Here is a 20000-nt window from a genome sequence, read left to right on the forward strand (position 1 = left end):
ATGTATTGATGTCTTCTTTCCTCATTCATTGACAGGCAGTAACATTTGTGAACACATTCACACATACACAGACATATATTCTTATCTCCTTGCATAAATGTTGTCGCTGCCACCTGGATGTTTTTAATCTTGTGGGTTGCATGGCTACGTCAGTGGTGTTGGTAGCACAAACAAAAACACTGAGTACATGCTGTAAAGTTGTTGGTATTAGGAAGAGCATCCAGCCACAGAAGCCATGCCAAGGCAGCTACTGGTGCCGAATGTAGTTCTTAGACTCCTCAAATCTTGTCAAATTGTTTAACCCATGCCAGCATAGAACATGGTCTTTAATGATGTTGATGATGATGATGACTCTGAGCACCTTTTCAAACTCCATCTGTCTAACACCCATGGACATGTTTACAAAGTCAGAAAACAGCACAGCTCCCATGACTTTCAGAAATATTTTTTCATGCTAAAAGTTGCTGAAGCATGGAACAAACTGCTGGCATCAGTTGTTAGTTGTTGGAGCACTGCATCCTTCAAAACTTCCATGCTTCCTGAGATTCGCCAACACTACACCTGATTTTCTCCCCTCCATACACACACAAGCATGTATCTGACTCATACACTGTTCACTTTCCAGACAGTTGTACATTACTGCATTTGCTTTATATGCACTTTTGACAAGTTGTGGTGCACCTGAGCACTGTATACAATAATTTCATTATCATTTTATATGTACATATGTGTGTGTGTGTGTGTGTGTATGTGTGTGTGTGCATGCATTCATGTGCGTGTTTGTCTTTGTGTGTCTTCACACAGGTACCGCTTGGTTGACATTTATGCCTCCCATAAGCAGAATGTACTATGCCACTTCAACATGTAGAGATATGAGCTGAAGTAGCAAACTTGAAACAAGAGTTGGCATCAGGAATGAAATCTGGCTGGCTATAGAGTACTGCTTCAGGAACTTTTGTCCAGTTGAGTCCATGCCAACATAGAAAAACAAAGATAACAAGAAAATTACAGCAAAGCAATGTGAAAGTGGTGTCAGACGTGGCATGCAGACCATCATATAACTTGTCTGACATTGCGCTTTTACCCTTCTCTTCCATTTCATGAATTCAGTGTGCACATGCACATCCAGTTTCTATTCAGAATTGTTTACAGATCACAACCATCTCATGAACCTGTGGTCGTGAGGCGTGCTTCACACTCTGATGGCCATGTAAAAAAATGATGATGACTATGCATTGATGTGTTCACACATTAATTATGTTAACACTAAATTATTCACTCTATTATTTTAGACATGTTTACTTTTTAACTATTAGAGATATATGATAAAAGTGAGCAACAGGCAGTTCTCATAATCCTGTAGTGCTTGGATAAAGAGGATAGAGATCCAGCGGATTAATTTGGATATTTTTGAGGATGATCAAACAGGCCAAGTGATCAAAGAGAAAGGAAACCTGAAAATGGGAAAAAAATGAAAATTGTTTTTCTCACTTCCTACTCATCCAACAACACCAAAGTGTAGAAAATATAATTAAATTATTATGCATTATGATACAATGATATAACAAAAGATATAATTAATTAACTTTGTGTTTTAATTTTCAGGAGTGTTAACACCGGTTCAAATGGACAAGCTTCGACGCAAGCAAAACATCTTGCACAAATTTATTGATGAGATTGCCATGTATCTAATAAATAAAAATGGAATCGACACATCTCTTGGTGGAATGGAAGATCCAAGTTGGCAGGATGCATTTAGTGGTTCCTTTGAAACTTTTGATACATCAAAAACTACAAAGCAAAAGAAAATAACCAAACATGAAGAATTATAACATCTTTTTTGTTAAAAATACTATTTCAATTCATTTTAAATCATAGATTCTTTGCAAATGCTTTACATGAAGAAGTGTACACGTCTCTTTTACTTTCCACTTAGTTCATTGTAATTCATAAATACATAACAATCTGCTTTGTTATCTTAAGATTGTCACCTACCATAAGAAGTTTAAAACTTGATTTTGAGTTCTACAGCTTTTTCAATGGTATATGATTTTACAATTTACATGACTTTATTATTATTATTATTATTTTTTTTATTTATTTTTTTTTTTTGCATCTAGTAAAAATGTTAAAGAAAAATCGAGTAATTCAAATGTATTTCTTTTTCTGAAGTCTCTATTTTAATATTTTATGCTTTTATTAAAACACTTTCAAATATCTTTGGGCAATTCCATTAAAGGATAGGACATTATTATTATTATTATTATTATTATTATTATTATTATTATTATTATTATTATTATTATTATTATTATTATTATTATCATCATCACCATCATCATCATCATTATTAGTAAGGCAGCGAGCTGGCAGAGTTGTTAGCACACTGGATGAAATGCTTAGTGGTATTTCACCTGTCACTATGTTCTGAGTTCAAATGCTGCTGAGGCCACCTTTGCCTTTTATCCTTTCAGGGTCAATAAATTAAGTACCAGTGAAACACTGGAGTCAATGTAATTAATTAGTCCTCTTCTGCCAAATTTCAGGCCTTGTGCCTTTAGTATCAAGAATTATTATCATCATCATTATTTGGTAACATGTATATGTAAATATATATATGTGCGTGTGCATGTGTATGAGTATATACGCATATGTGTATCTACACATACATATACATACCTTCCTATAGTAGCTTTATATGACTATTAAAAGTAAAGTAAAACATACTCTATACTACCTTGAGCAAAAGGAATGTGTTCTTAGTTTCCTGAAGGCTGTTTTGGAGGAAAAAATTTTAGGGTGGATTGTTTGGTTAAAATTAAGAAAACACACACACACACATTTAGAATAATAATAATAAGTTTTATCATATATAACCACCAATTAGCTGGCAGAATTATTAGCATGCCAGACAAAATGCTGCTAAGCATTTTGTCCTTTATGTCTGAGTTCAAATTCCATCAAGGTTGACTTTGCCTTTCATCTCTTCAGGGTCGATAAAATAAGTACCAGTTGAACACTGGGGTTGATGTAATCCTCTTCCCCAATTCCCCATTCTTCCTGGTCTTGCCCCAAAATTAGAAACCAATTATATATATATATATACACACACACACACATACATATGAGAGGGATGACCACTATGTGGACAACCCTTATGCTAGAAGGGTGAGGTGAGGGTCTACTTCTAGCATAAGGGTTGTCCACATAGTGGTCTTCTCTCTTATATGTATGTAATACAATTTACTGAACCTTCAGGTTTTAATATGCTAGACCACTGGTTTTAAATTAATGTTAATCAAATTAGTATCCAATTTTTCACCCTCATTTTAAATTTAAATATATATATATTCTAATAATAGAATTTTCTCCCTGATAACAAGCTACAGACTTTTTCTGTAGTATTTTACTTGACAACACACGTGGATAGGCAGGGGAGGGTAATGAACCTCATTCATATTTTGAATTCGGTGGTACTAACACTGAATATGATCTGTCTGATACCATTAGGTGGAGAGATATGTTCAGTCATTCCAGTACCTTCGAATTTAATATTTCAATATTTAATATTGTTGGAGTCCCATGCTGATGAAGAAAATGGTTGGTAAAGTATAATTCTATATTCTTTATACCGATCTAATTCCGAAACACGCATACATGGGTGACCAGATATGGATTGATTTTCGTTGCTTTTGGTTTTTCTGGGAGTCCCTTTTTAAAGTAGAAGAAATAGCTAAAGTTTTTGGCTGCTATTTCTAAACTTCGGTATGTGGTAAAGCAAATCTTTGCTGAACCCTAATTCTAAAGTATATATATATAACCTTGAGTAATGAGGGAGAATTAAAAGTTATATGCACTCTTGTTTTTTTCAATCTATTTACACAAAAACAGGGGATAAACAAATATGCCATTTTTTCTATATTGTCCCCTTCCTTTTTGACACACTTGGTCCAGTGGTCCACCAGCTTGAGTATTCCCTCCATGAAGAAGGTTTTCGGTTGGTTGTGTGACCATTTGTGCACCACTTCCTTCACATCATCCGCAGGAAATTGACGACCTTGTAAACCATCTTTGAGCGGTCCAGAGATATGATAGTCGGAAGGGGCAAGATCTGGGCTGTAGGCAGGGCGTTCCAACCCCTCAAAACCCAATTGGCTAATGGTTTCTGCAGTCTGGGCAGCCATGTGTGGGTGTGCATTGTCATGCATTAACAGAACCTTCTTTGACACTTGGCTTTGTTGTTTGGTGTGAATTGTTGGCCAGCAAAGCACCGTATCTTACACTGTTGATCGGATTACTGCTCTTCTTTGTTCTTCTTTGGTGCACATTGCTTGTGGAGCGGCCATGCTTATTACACTGTAAAACCAGAAAGAAAAATGGTGTGATCAGGTTCAAACTTTGCTCACATGACCACAATAGTATCAACTATAAGCACGCATACACAGGAAGCAGTGTGACAATAATAAAGACATGTTATGGCAAAAGTGTGGATAATTTTTGACTTCACCTCGTATATATATATATATATATTTCTAGAAAAATACAGTGTACATTTAAACACATAAGAGATGACCAATAATAGGACATCTGACTCACTAGAAAGAGCTGTTAAAAACTCTAAGCCACTAATAGTTGCAATTCTGAAAGGGAATGAAAAAAAATATATATATATGCACATATATATAGTAATTCATGTAAGGTAAACAAAAATTACAAGCTCCCTTTGGTTTCATTCGTTTGATTGATCATACATCGTACATATCAGCAGGTTTAAAATCAATAAGATACCTCATCTCATTGCTCTTACAGACAGCATAAATTGCTACAGACAATGTGAATTTATGTTACCACTTAAAAAAGACATAATCATAATTGGTAAGTTCTAAGAATATATTACGCCAACTTATATTTCACCATATATGTTAGACAGTATGTAATTAATAAGAGATTTGTTATTTAAGTGAGTTTCAACAATATTAGATCAGATAGAATTATATTAGTGAGAAATCTAAATTTCAGTATGTAAAGTAGACCACAGTGAAAAAAAATGAACGAAAGCAAAAAGCAAAATAAGTTGATATTTCTAATGAATGACTGTGTCTGCAACATATCTGTTCTGATTGCAGCAGCTAATTAAGATGCCTCGTTATTATGGGTTTTTACTTAATTGATTCCGTTGCAAACTATGAACAATCTTCATGAATTTTAGAAATTATATGTAGAAATATATTTGAGCCTGTTATTCAGTTATGTATGTATGTGTGTATATATATATATATATATATATATATACACACATACATATATACATAAATGTGTGTATATATATATATATATATATATATATATATATATATATAGTACAAAGTGAGATAGGGGTTATAATAAATGAAATGATTGCATTGCAAATATATATATAACTAATGTAGGATAAAATTTTTTTTTTGAAACAATTTTATCAATGGCCAGCATATCAAAAAATACCTTTAACGGTTAAATTTATAAATAACTTATAAAATAAGGGCAAAAGAAAAATTCTAATGCCAAATATGCCGAAAAAAAGACAAAATTGTCAATAACCATTATAATTAATGCGTCTCGAAACAAGCCGATAGAAATTTCTAAAAAATCCGTTATTACCGTATTGGTCCCAATTTCAGAGTTGATTCATAAGAATTTTCTCCTCGTCAGCGATAAATAAGTAAGACATAAATGAAATACTTACTTCAATACGTATTTCATTTATGTCTTACGTCGGGTCATAGTGCTAGTGCATGCATATACAGCTGCGTGCGTACACACATACACGTGAGTACTGTCCAAATCTCCGACCAATCACATACAGCTAGCTGGCATTCAATTGGCGTATCAAGTTTCAGGCAGTTTGATTGGGTTTTGGATAGAAAATTCACAAAAAAGTCACTTCTATTGATTTTTTTAATGGCTTTGCGGGGTGACTGAGGAAATGTAAAGATGTGCACGACCACCCTTGGATGGTTTTGAATGACTATAGAAAGTGCGAGCCCTCTAACTGAAAAATTGTGGATTTGTATAAAGGACACACACACAGATATTTTGCCTTTTATAATAAGAGATAGAGATGTAATGACAGTGCATGGCCTAGTGGTTAGGATGCTCTGCTCACAATTGCAAGATTGTAGTTTCAATTCATGGATCATCTGCATTGTGTTGTTGAGCAAAGCATCTCATTTCACATTGCTCCAGTCCTCTCAGCTGTGAATGAGTGACCCTGTGATGGACTGCTACCTCATTCAGGGGTCAGGAAGTGTTAGGATCTTGGTCACCTAAATGTCATGGAGAATGGGCAACCAGTCTTATGAGTCTTGGGACTTAAGACAATTACATGACATCGTCATCGTCATCATCATCATCATCATCATTATTTAATGTCTGTTTTTCCATGCTGGCATGGGTTGGATGGTTTGACAGGAGCTGGCAAGGCCAGGTGCCACACCAGGTTCCATAGTCTGTTTCAACTTGCGTTCTACAGCTCGGTGCCCTTCCTAACACCAACCACTTTACAGAGTTTACTGGGTGCTTTTCACATAGCACCATCACCAGTGCTTTTTATGTGGTACCAGTACCGGTGCCTTTTACGTGAGTGGGCAAGTCTTCTTGAGTACAGCAGCATGCCATGTATACATACATACATATACACTCTGTAACATGTTTGGCATTAGAAAGGTCATCCAGCTGTAGAAACCATGACAAAGAAGATATTGGAGAAAGACACAGCCCTCCATGTGTCAGATCTTGTCAACTCACACAGCCACTGCCAGCATGGAGGAAGGATGTTAAAGAAGGATGCTGCTGCTGCTGATGATGATGATGATATATATATCCCACTGTGTTAGAAGTAGAAAACATCTTTTATCTTTTCTTGTATTTGTGTCAGTCATTGGACTTCAGCCATACTGGGACTCTATGTTGAAGGGTTTTGCTCAAACAAATCAACCCCAGTACTTATTTTTAAAGTCTGGTACTTACTCTATTGATCTCTTTTGCTGAACTGCTTCATTACAAGGACATAAACAAACCAACACTGGTTGTCAAGCAGTGGGGGTACAGATACAGACACAAAAACACACACATATATTTGGTGGGCTTCTTTCAGTTTTCATCTACCAAATCCACTCTCGACTCTTCTACAGTAGAAGATACTTGCTTACTGAACCCAGAACAATGTGAGTGGGAAACAGGCTTTATACCTAACAGCCCAGCCTGCACCTAAGTTTGCTTCCCAACTACATGGTTCTGGGTTCAGTTCCACTGCATAGCACCTTGGGCAAGTGTCTTCTACTAGAGCCTCAGGCTGACCAATGCCTTGTGAGTGGATTTGGTAGATGGAAACTGAAAGAAGCGTGTCACACACACACACATATATATATATATATATGTATGTATGTATGTATGTATGTATGTATGTATTTATGTATATATATTTATGTGTGTGTGTCTGTGTTTGTCTCCCCACCATCACTTGACAAATGATGTTGGTGTTTTTACATCCCTGTAACTTAGTTGTTTGGCAAAAGAGACTGATAGAATAAGCACTAGGCTTACAAAGAATAAGTCCTGGGGTTGATTTGTTTGACTAAAACCCTTTAAGGTGGTGCTCCAGCATGGCTGCAGTCAAATGATGGAAACATGTAAAAGAATGGCGGCAAGCTGGCAGAAATGTTAGCATGCCGGGTGAAATGTTTAGCGGTATTTCGTCTGTCGTTACATTCTGAGTTCAAATTCTGCCAAGGTCTACTTTGCCTTTCATCCTTTCGGGGTTGATAAATTAAGTACCAGTTACGCACTGGGGTTGATGTAATCGATTTAATCCCTTTGTCTGTCCTTGTTTGTTCCCTCTATGTTTAGCCCATTGTGGGCAATAAAGACATAGGAAACATGTAAAAGAATATATAATCTCTATTAGTCAAGAAGGTTTTTTGTAGTTTGTATTGCAAAGTGTTGATTGAATATAAAGCAGAAACAAAAGTTCATTAGCTTCAATCAAAAGAATAGATATTCCACAGAAAGCTTATTATAGAAAGTCTGATTTTCTTTTCTTTTGTCTGCTTTGGTGTTTTTACTTTCATACTGCAATTTAGGTTCTTTAACTGATATATTTCTATCTAGTCTAATATTACTAAAGCCCACTTACTTTAATCATAAATCTCTTATTAATTATTTACTATGTACCATATACAATGAATTAGAAATTTGTGAAACATATTCTTAGAATCAACCAATTGTTATCTTAAATTATCATGGCTTTTTCAAGTGGAAACACAAATTTATATTGTCTGTAGCAGCAAAGTTTCTATACATGATTGATTTTTTTGTTCCAGAGAATTTATCTTCAAAATGTATGCAGTCGCCACCATTCTTGAAATGGTACAAACATATTGATTAGTAAACATTAGTTGAAAAGAAAATAAGTTTTATCCAGCTTAGATAACTATAGATATTGATTTGCTTTTTGATTCCTTTCATGTCTAAGAATGATTGATTCAGTGAAGGGTAACATTTGTCAATCCTAAATGACATTTGTATTTGTTTAAATACATTTTTTGTTGAATAATTATTAGTAATGTGGCTTTAGATTTATTGGTATATCATTAGATCTCGGTTGCAAACTATTTGTTCAAATTAGAATACAGTAAATACTTTTTATTGCTGTTATGTTTACAAATATAAATCCTTATTCTTTGCAGCATAATTCATTTTTTCCTTTTTATCCATATTTTATAAAGAATAAAATGAAAATACAAAATAACAATAATGCTTGTGTTATTATCAAATTATATTAACTCATATTTTTCAAATGATTTATTAAAAAAAATTGCACTTAAGTGTATGTAAAATATTTAGAAATCTAAATAAAATAATTATAATTAAATATTTCAATGGTAGAGCCTTAGATATGATACTGAGCTTTACAATTGCATGTCCACTTCTTTTTTGTATTAATACAGTATTTATAAGTGACTAGGGGCATATATGGCTGTGTGGTTAAGAAGTTTGCTTCTACCATGTGGTTTTAGGGTCAGTCCCACTGAGCAGCATATTGGGCAAGTGTCTTCTACTATAGCCCTAGGCTGACCTAAGCCTTGTGAGTGGATTTGGTATACAAAAACTGAAAGAAGCATGTTGTACGTGTGTATACATATATATGTGGGGAAGGGCCCAATGGCCCAGTGGTTAGGGCAGCAGACTCGTAGTCATAGGATTGTGGTTTTGATTCCCAGACCAGGCGTTGTGAGTGTTTATTGAGCATAAACACCTAAAAGCTCCATAAGGCTCAGGCAGTGGGTGGTGATCCCTGCTGTACTCTTTCGCCACAATTTTCTCTCACTCTTTCTTCTGTTGGCGTCATTTGAAGGCTAAAACAATGCGAAGCGCATTGTGACCAGTGATGTATAGCAACATCTGATAGCCTGGTCGGTCATGGTGATCACGGTGATATATATATATATATACACACACACAACACACTTCTTTCAGTTTGTGTGGTTTGTGTGTGTGTGTTGATATCATCTGATGGTTGTAAATGTTCATTTCCAGTCTTCTTTGTGGAAAAAAAATGTTGATGTATTGCCTTTGAGAAATATTACCTTGCTTGGAAACCGCTGATAGTAGCAACAGGAAGGGCATCTGACCATAGAAAATCTGCCCCAACAAATTCCATCTGACACTTGTATACATGGAAAAGTAGATTTTAAAATGATTATGATGGCAGCAGCAGTGGTATTTCAACAAACTGGTGATTGTGCACTTGACACCATGTGGGTCTATACTATTTCAAGCTGATGTTTGAAACATAACATAAAATTTTGATGGAAGATTTTAATCTAAATCACTTTATCCCTTTTGTTACCACAATTCTGTTGGAATACATTTTCCTCTATTTCAATTAATTTTGAAAATAACAAAGAGATTGGTAAACTAGCTTTGTTCTTTGAAGATAGTATTTGAAACATAAATGAACATAGAATTTTGATGAAAGATTCTAATTTAGGCTTTTACTATCCAGGCATGTGAGATGCAGTTGAATCGTGTCAGTGACCAGGTTACACTTGGTGCCATGAAAATGCTTAAGTGAAGTTAACAGTTAAGTGCATTTTTGAATGTTTAATGCGTGTCTTCCATGTTGTAATTGTTCCAATTTAGATTACTTTAAAACACGAAGTTTGTATCACAGAACCAGGTGTGGTCTCAGACAGGTTAGCAGCAAAAAGGTTAATGCAGTTAAAAGTTGGAAAATCTTTAATTCATCAATTAAGTGATCTTAGTTTGATGCTGTGTCACTGTGCTAAGATTACAGCTTGTCATTATTATAACTGATCGATACATTACCTCAGACACGAAAAATATCAATCAGACTTTAAATTTTCACCTGCAGCTTCAGAATTTATATCCTGTTATCGATAAATCAGTTTCTGGAGACAGTTCATTGACCATTTTAGGTGATCATTTGTAAATTCTCATCAGATGATTGCTGCATTAGGTTTAATACTAATACTACTGCTACACACAGAATGGGGCCTCACAGACTGCTTAAGTAGTTTATTCCATGAATTATTATGATTAAATAATTTGTAAAGTGTTTGATAAGCGTCAATTGTCTAAAGAGTTTCAGCTATGAGCATTATCAGTGGAACAGTATTTACTGCTTCTTAATCTTGTGGTAGGCTTTACTTAATTTCGTAGCAGAAAGTAGTCTTGCCTTGCTACAATGTTTAATGCCATTATTGTCATCATCATCATCACCACCATCACCTCCATCACAGCCACCGTTATTGTTTTGATATTGACTTTCCCATTCTTGCATAGATTATGCAGAACTTGTTGAAGCAGAATTTCTATGGTTGGATGGTCTTTCTGACACCAACCTTCCTCAGCTATTTCTAAATAAGATATTATTCCCCTTAGTTCTTTGAACAATGAACACCTGAATGGTTAAATGTGATTTTACAACAGATTGTAAACAATGACACTGTTCTATATACAGGATGTGAGGAGATATTTGAGGACTCTTAATTATCAATATATTAATCTCTTCCAATCAATTAAAACATTTTTATTTGCTTCAGATCCCCCGTGACATAAAATGCAAGTACAAAACTTGAAAAAAACATAGTCATTCTGGTCTATGTGTGGATCACAGTGATTTAGAAATTGCCATCTTCCTAAACGTTGAAAGACTTTTGGTACATGAAGTTTGGATGGAATTGAAAGCCATTAATAGGAATGTTTCAACTGTATCAGAGAGAAAAAATAGTCTAAAAGTTCAGACACTATAAATACACCACAGTTCATCCAATGGGATCAAAATAGTGTTGATGATCCTGGGAAATCAATGAGTACCATCACCAAAGAACTTCAGGTGTGGCTATCAGGTGTGGCTATAAGAACTGTGCTGCATGAAAACATTCAATACAGGTCGTATGTACCGAGGAGAGGCCAATTCATGTCTGCAAAGACACGGAAGCTATTTGATATGTGCCAAGCAGTTGCTAAATAAGGTTAAAAACCATCACAAACATGGCATGGTTTGTTTCTTTTCTAGTGAGAAAAACTTTGACACAGGCCAAAAGTCTAATAGTGGAGGCACATGGCCCAGTGGTTAGAGCAGCGGACTCGCAGTTGAGGGATCGTGGGTTCAAATCTCAGACCGGGCGATGTGTGTGTTTATGAGCGAAACACCTAAGCTCCATGTGGCTCTGGCAGAAGGTAATGGTGAACTTCTGCTGACCCTTTTGCCACAACTTCCTCTCACTCTTTCCTCCTGCATCCTGCAGCTCACCTACGACGGACCGGCGCCCCGTCTAGGTGGGGAACCTATTCGCCAAGGAAACCGGGAAACCGGCCCTTATGAGCCAGGCATGGCTCGAGAAGGAACAAACAACAAAAGTCTAATGATAGAAATGACAGGCAGAAATGCAGATCATTCTGATGGCCCCAGATTGATGCACACTAAGTTTTCAGCAACTGTGATGGTTTTAGAAGTGGTAGATAATGAAGGTCATGCTGTGCCGCCTCACTTCTTTCTGTAGGATCTTAGAATTAATGCTGTTGGATACATCGATGTGCTGGAAATAGTTGCTGTGCCCTGGATAGATGAAGTACACAGTGGAAGGCCATACAGGTTTCAGCAAGACTCAGCGCCTTCTCACAAGGTCCACATAACCCAGGAATGGGCTAAACAATCTTTTCAATTATGTGACACCAAACTTGCGGCTTCCAAACTCACCAATTTAAATCCCATGGACTACTATGTTTGAAGTGTTGTCAAAAGGGAGAATAATTAACATCATTATACCATAGCTCCATCAAAGGCTGCATGTCTAGGTGATATGCAAAATGAAGAAGAACCATTTAGTGCAGGCATGTCACTGATTTTAACACTTCTTTGAAACAGTTATCAACACAAAAAGCAGATTCATTGAGCAATCTTAGAAAGCTAATCAAGGCTTATGCGCAAATTTTTATTAATTTTTTTTTGTTTTTGCTAAATTAGAATTGTTTTATTAAATTAAAAGGCTGAAAAAAAAAACGTACTGGGTTCAATTTTTTTGTCTAAAACCCCTCAAGGTGGTACCCCAGCATGGCCATAGTCTAATGACTGAAACAAAAAACAGATAAAACATGTATTGGAGATAAGAGAATACTTGTGTTTTGGAGCTAATTTCAGAGTATTTCAAGCTTTTGAGTAACAATTTCATTGCTTGTTGTAGGGAGAGAAAAATGACTGAGGGCGTCAGATATTTTATGACTTATGCAAAATATAGTGGCTTGCAGACACAGAATTTGTGGGCTGTAGAGATGTTGGTGCAATAAACTCTCAGAGTATCAGATAGCTGGAACATTAATGTTATTCTGTTAGGAATTAATGTTGTATTTGTCGATTTTATTTCTCTGCAGCAATTGTGGAGAATTTAAACAAACTGAATTGGACAATGTGAATAAAGTTATCTTTACAAACATTTCAGCATTTCTGAATAAAACTGAGTCTATTCATTGTGGTTGAATTATTAAGAATATAATTGATATCATAAAAAACAAAATAATGAATGTGCCCTTTTAAAGCCTAGCCAGGCTCATGGGCCCAGTTTCCTGGTTTCTATGGCATATGTGTCCCCCAGCTGGACGGGACCCCAGTCCATCGCAGCGTTACTCATTTTTGCCAGCTGAGTGGACTGGAGCAATGTGAAATGAAGTGTTTTGCTCAAGAACACAATGCATCGCCTGGTCAGGAATCGAAACCACAATCTTACAATCACGATGCTGACACCCTAACCACTAAGCCACGTGCCTCCACATTGACATCATAGAAGGAGTATATTAGTGTCCTGTAAGGATTATCTTGGCATATTATGAGGAGTATATTGGCAGCCTCCTCCTCGTCATCATTTTAATGACAATTGTTTTTGTCTGTTTCCATGCTAGTATGGATTGGATGGTGTGTATTGAGGCAGATTTTCCACAACTCGATGCTATTTCTGCCACTAATCCTTACCCATTACTAAAAGCCAAGATAATATTTCCCTAAGGCAATATTATCCCTAGATAATATTTCCCTATGGCAATATTATATTTGTAGAATATTAGAATTGAACGATGCTACTTGTATGACAGTAACACTCACTCACAGAAGACATTGAGATACAAACATACACTCACACATTCTCTTCTCTCCCCACCTCTCTCTCTCTCTCTCTCTCTCTTTCATACAGATACATACAAGCAATCAATATGATGAGCTTTGTTTAATTTCTCTCTACCAAATCCCCTCACAAGGCTTTAGTCAGCCCAGATCTGTAGTAAAAGATATTTACCTAAGGTACCACACAATGGGATTGAACCCAGAACCATTTGTATGGGAAGCGAGCTTCTTAACCATGCAACCATGCCAATGTCCATGAAACATACATTGGCATCCAATAAATACTAAATTGGCTGATGTCTTCTGCCACTTTATCCTGTCCATCCTTGGATGGATTGTACTTGTAATTCAAAGATAAGGCCTTCACACTCTGATTCATATTTCTTTATTGCCTGCAAGGGGCTAAACATAGAGGGGACAAACAAGGACACTCTGATTCTACTTGAGGATTACATTAATGGCACATATGTATATGGAATACTTGGCCATCTACACACTAGTTCAATGAACAAGTCATCCCATTCGATTAAACAACTGAATCCTCATTGCTGACACTGGAGAAGATCTTTACATTTTATATCACTTATTTATATCAACTCCAACCATTCTTGTAAGAATTAGCTCTGGCAATAGAATCGGTGTGGGTGATAGACAATACTACATCTTAGTCTTTGGCCAGTAGTCTGATACCACATCGACATGGCCTGCTGTAACGCTATACCAATTGGAACTAAAGTAATCGTTAAGTGCCATTTATAGATGCTTATGTATATTAAAAGATGTAATATAGATCAAAGTTTTACATTTCAGAGTTATTAAAGGTGGGTAATAATTTTTAGCTATTGATTCTAAGATTCTGGCTGACTTATATGAGAGAAGCTATTTTATACTTTTAGGTACTTTTTCTTTACTGCAGTTTGTGTGAATTTAGACATTTGCATATAATTTATGCTTTTGTTTGTTTCAGTCATTAGACTGTGACCATGCTAGAGCATCACCTTCAAGAATTTTAGCCGGATGAATTGACCTTGGTACTTATTTTTATACTTGGCACTATCGATCTCTCTCTTGCTGATCTGCTTAGTTACAGGGAAGTTAACACACCAACCTCGCTTGTCAAGTGGTGGTGGAGCGGGGAGACAAATACAGACACAAAGACATACACACCTATATATATATATATATATATATCGTTTTGGGATTTGATTTGCAAGATTCTTTATGTGAGTTTGTGTGTTGAAGCATATTCTGTTGTGTCTGGGGAGAGTCATTTTCTTTTTGTGCCTTATAATTTAACACACTCACCGGTAAAATTTCCACTTATTTCTTATTTTTATTTTTATTTCTATTTTTATACAAGGGGATTCTTTCAATTTCCATCTACCAAATCCACTCACAAGGTTTTGGTCAGATCAAGGCTATAGTAGAAGAGGGGCTGGACCCAGGGTCATCTGGTTGGGAAGCAAACTTCTTACCACACAGCTATGCTTGCATCTATATAGCCACAACTGCACCTCTTGCAGTATTTTTTGTTTTTCAGTTGGATACCCAAGCAACATCATTAAGCAGTTAGGAAGACTGGGGCAAGCAGAAATCTATGCCTTACGACAGAAAATAACAAATTAGCTGCAATAAGATTTGGATTCACAGCCATATAGTACAATTGTCCAGTTCCTTAACTGTACAGCCATTGTGCTTTTTTTATAATAATTATAATAATTCTTTAATGATTGGGTTCGATCCCACATTTTGTCTCACAGAAATCACATTTCAATCATGTGCTCAAACCCAATTGTTATCCATTTAATGGCCATTGTTCATGTGATAGTTTGGTGAGTTGTCTAGACTTGCCATGCACACTGCCTAAAATGCACAGCAAAATTTGCTGCCAATTTGGTGGAGTTTTGAGACATCTGAGTTGCCATGACATTCTCCACACTTGCCACCTTCAGAGTGATTCTGTTTACCACTGGTGCTCACTCTCCCTATAGCTGTTTTCACAGCTACATACTCAACCTGAAATGATTGAAGAAGACAACAGACCACTACACCATGAACATGTATTTGCTGTGTAAAAATTAGCCCAAATGTTGATTTTCAAACAATGTGTCATATACATTGTTTCTTCTGAATATTTCTTTGCTTGTATTGCATGAACACTTATGTTCATAAACATAAAGAGGCCTTTCTTTCTTTGCCACAATTCTTTATTGACAAAGTACAAGATCAAATTTTGTAATGGAGTGATATCATCTGGAGTTACAGCCTTCCTAGGTGGGTGGAGGAATATGCCTTGCTTGTACATTTTTGGCATAGTTTCTAGAGCCAGAAGCCATTTTTAGGACCAATGATGTTACAATATTGAGTATACAATATTATGCGTTTATGTGATATAATACATGACAGTTATATAATGTAATGTGTGTGTATATATATATATATATATATATATATATATATATATATATATATATCTGCCTTATATATATATGTGTGTGTGTGTATGTGTGTGTATACAAGATGTTTGGGCTAAATTTGGCAGTTTGCATGAAAAGAAAAGTAAATGCAATATCCCATCCAAAAATAAAAGTATTTAAAAAAAAAATCAAAAGATATTAACTAGATTATGGCTGGGAGATAATAGTTAACTCAAAGAAGCTGCCCACAGCTTCCACCAAGGCCTCAAGATGGCTCTGGAACCTGGCGCATGCATACCTTGTTGTCTCCTTGGGAAGATCTTCAAACACCTCCTTGATCTTGGCCACCAGCTCAGCTTTGATATTGTAGGCAGAGTGGTCAGTCTCTTTCTCAACCAAGCCTCACATGTAGCAATTCATGGGATTAGAATTAGGAATTACACAAGAAATTGGGGCTGGTGAAATCTCCAACAACTATTTCTGACACTTTCAAGAAGTATGGCTAGGAGCCAAATCCTGCTGTCACACATATGAGCTTCCAGTAGCAACCCTCTCCACCCAGGGCTTGACCACAGCAGCATCACATAACCATCTGAGTTGAGCTTAAGGTCCTGTACAAAATGTGGGGCAGCATGATGTCTCCTTCACTAGTAACATGCCTAAAAGCCATCACAGTTTCATGATACCCGTGTCATTTCAGAGAACATTGAACAGCAGTCATGATGTCAACATTTTGGTACCTGGTGCAAATCTTCTTGATACAGGTAACTTTTCCAATATTCAGATAATTTCTAGTCCTCCTTGTCAGCTAATTTTTTTTCAATTCCAACTTCAATCTTTATGTTCTCCAGTGGCATTGACTATTTACCAATACATCTGACTGTTCCTAAAAAAATTGTTCACAAAATTCATCAAATTTAGCCTGAATACCCTGTGTGTGTGTGTGTGTGTGTGTGTGTGTGTGTGTGTGTGTTTGTGTGTCTGTGTGTGTATACATTACATAAACATACACATGCACACGCACATATATATATATATATATATACACACACGCACATATATATACTTACATACACATACATACAAGCGGTTATGTAATGTGCTATATATTTATGTAATGCCTTGCAGCTATCTAATATACATTCAATATAATATAATATACATATAATATATTACTGTTATGCAATATATATCGTCATCACCCCATTTAATGACCATCTTCCATACTGGCATGGGCTGGATGATTTGAAAGAACCTGACACGCCACGGGACTGCATTGACCACCAATGTCTACTTTAGTACCGTTTCTAAGACTGGATACCCTTTCTAATGCCAATCACTTTACAGAGTGTACTGGGTGCTTTATATGTACATATGTACATACATATGTAGGTGCATACTTTCATTCATACCTACCTCCCTCTCATTTGCATCCCCCGTCTATTCTTATCTCTACCCACATAGTCTACCTGTGTTTCCAAGGTAGCATTCTGATCCCCCACTAAAAGTAAGAGACGTTCCTAGGAATACTTCTAGACATCGAAAGAAATCCGTCTGATTGGTTAAAGGTGGTGCGTAGACTGATACGAGTCGAAAAGCACACCCATTGCTGCTGTCGACATCCAGGACGACCAGTCTATCCTCTGGGTCTATGAAAATTGCCTTTACTTCGACATCTAGACTCTTGCAAAAAAAGTACCGCTATGCCACTACCGCCCATTCTTGGCAGACAGGGAGAAAAATAAATGTTAAACTGTCTGCTAAATATAGACTTTAGGGTCCGTGGATTATGGAGTCTGGTCTCACTTATGGCTATAATTCCTAACTTGTGTGACTTTATGTCATTTAAGAGGTACCCTTGTTTCCAAGGGGACCCCAAGCCACGTGCATTTAATCAACCAATCTTGATCATAATCCTAGTCTCCTCCATCCTTCTTTCATCGACATGTGGTGTGGGGAGTGGAGGAAAATCTAAGTTGATGTCTTTGGTGGCAGTGATGGTGCAACAACAAAACTGATGCCTTGTGGCGTTAGTTTTGTTGTTATTGTTAGTGGTGGTGGTGGTAGCAGTGTTCAAGCTGTTAGGTTCAGCAGCTAATGGTAGCGGTAGTTCCTTGCTAGTGTTCCGCATGACTTGTGCACTGGACACATAGTTTCCAGTTGCCATTTTTGAAATGAAAAATGGTTAAAATAAAACTACGAAAGCCTTCAAAATTTTGGAAATTTTGCCCACACTGGGGCGAAATTCTATTTTATTTTATTTTTATTTTTTCTAGTTTCAGCTCACAAGCTGTGGCCATGCTGGGGCACTGCCATTTTATGTAAATATTTATCAAGTTTTGTAGTGAATGTTCTTGCACAACTTTTAAACACAAAATATTTGACAATAAAGAGTTTTAAACATGTAAAAATGGCTAACTTACGTGGAGCCCATTTGACTAGCGTCTGTCAGAGATAGATATAGATAGTTTGATAGATAAATATATAGACAGAAAGACAGATGGATAGATAGTTAGAGAGATAGGTAGATAGACAGGTAGATAGACAGATAGACAGATAGACTGATAAATAGAAAGACAGACAGACAGATAGATAGATAGATAGATAGATAGATAGATAGATAGATAGATAGATAGATAGATAAATAGAAAGACAGACAGACATTGGTCAACCTGAAGCTATAGTAGAATCAACTAAAATCCCTTAAAGGTGGCACCAGCATGACCACAGTCCAGTGACTGAAATCAGGAGCAGAACAGAATTGAATATGGTAAAGTATTTAGTACAAAAATGTCCTACTCCTCCTATTTTATTCTCTTCAATATAACAACAACAGCAACAACAACAAGCCAAGATGATGATGTAATTTCTGTTATATGAAACAAAAGCAGTTCCTTGAAATCTAATTGGTTTGTATTGAACATGAAAATATTTGCATTGTGCTGTATTGTTTTGAAGCAATCTATTTAAAAAGAAAACGTCTAATTTATTGAAAACATTTAAATAAATTCACGATGTATTCCTCTTAATGTGCTTTTTCTTTTGTTACAAATATTTTTTTATATTTGTGTATAGGTGCAGGTATGGCTGTGTGGTTAATTTTACTTCCTAACTGCATAGCTTTGGGTTCAGTCCTTGAGCAAGTATCTTCTGTTGTGGTTCAGGGCTAACCACTTGTGAATGGATTTGATAGAGAAAAACTGAAAGAAACCTGTTGCATATGTGCAGGAGTGGCTGTGTGGTAAGTAGCTTGCTTACCAACCACATGGTTCTGGGTTCATTCCCACTGCGTGGCACCTTGGGCAAGTGTCTTCTACTATAACCTCGGGCCAACCAAAGCCTTGTGAGTGGATTTGGTTGACAGAAACTGAAAGAAACCCGTTGTATATATGTATGTATATATATATATATATAAGTATATATATATATATATGACACGTGACACGTGACCGACCAAACCATCAGATGTTGCTACACATCGCTGGTCACAATGCACTTCACATTGTTTTAGCCTTCAATGACGCCACCCCGCTGGCAAAGCGATCAGGCCAATATATATATATATATATATATATAAATGTATGTATTTGTATATGTTTGTGTGTCTGTGTTTCTCCCCCCTACATTGCTTGACAACCGATGCTGGTGTGTTTACGTCTCTGTAACCTAGCGGTTTGGCAAAAGAGACCAATAGAATAAGTACTAGGCTTACAAAGAATAAGTCCTGGGGTCGATTTGTCGATTAAAGGCGGGGCTCGAGCATGGCCACAGTCAAATGACTGAAACAAGTAAAAGAGTAAAAAGAGTATGTATGTATGTATGTATGTACTCATGAATGTACATACATATGTATGTATGAACGCATGTATGTGTGTGTGCATGTATGTATGTATGTTTTTCTTTCT

The 20000-nt window shown here is 36.2% G+C and overlaps 1 protein-coding gene across 2 annotated transcripts in view; it reads left to right on the forward strand.

The window, feature by feature from the left end:
- Nucleotides 1–2299, forward strand: part of LOC115211019 (protein disulfide-isomerase erp38-like) — a 305348-nt gene extending 303049 nt beyond the window's left edge. Inside the window, exon 12 of one of the 2 annotated variants that reach the window (XM_036501737.1) lies at nucleotides 1606–2299. In XM_036501737.1, the coding sequence (XP_036357630.1) occupies nucleotides 1606–1832 (227 nt within the window). In that variant the 3' untranslated portion in view covers nucleotides 1833–2299. The remainder of the gene's footprint in view (nucleotides 1–1605) is intronic. The other variant, XM_029779865.2, reaches the window with a different exon arrangement.
- Nucleotides 2300–20000: the final 17701 nt, after the last annotated feature.

This window comes from Octopus sinensis, linkage group LG4 (assembly GCF_006345805.1).
Source record: "Octopus sinensis linkage group LG4, ASM634580v1, whole genome shotgun sequence".
NCBI lineage: Eukaryota > Metazoa > Mollusca > Cephalopoda > Octopoda > Octopodidae > Octopus > Octopus sinensis.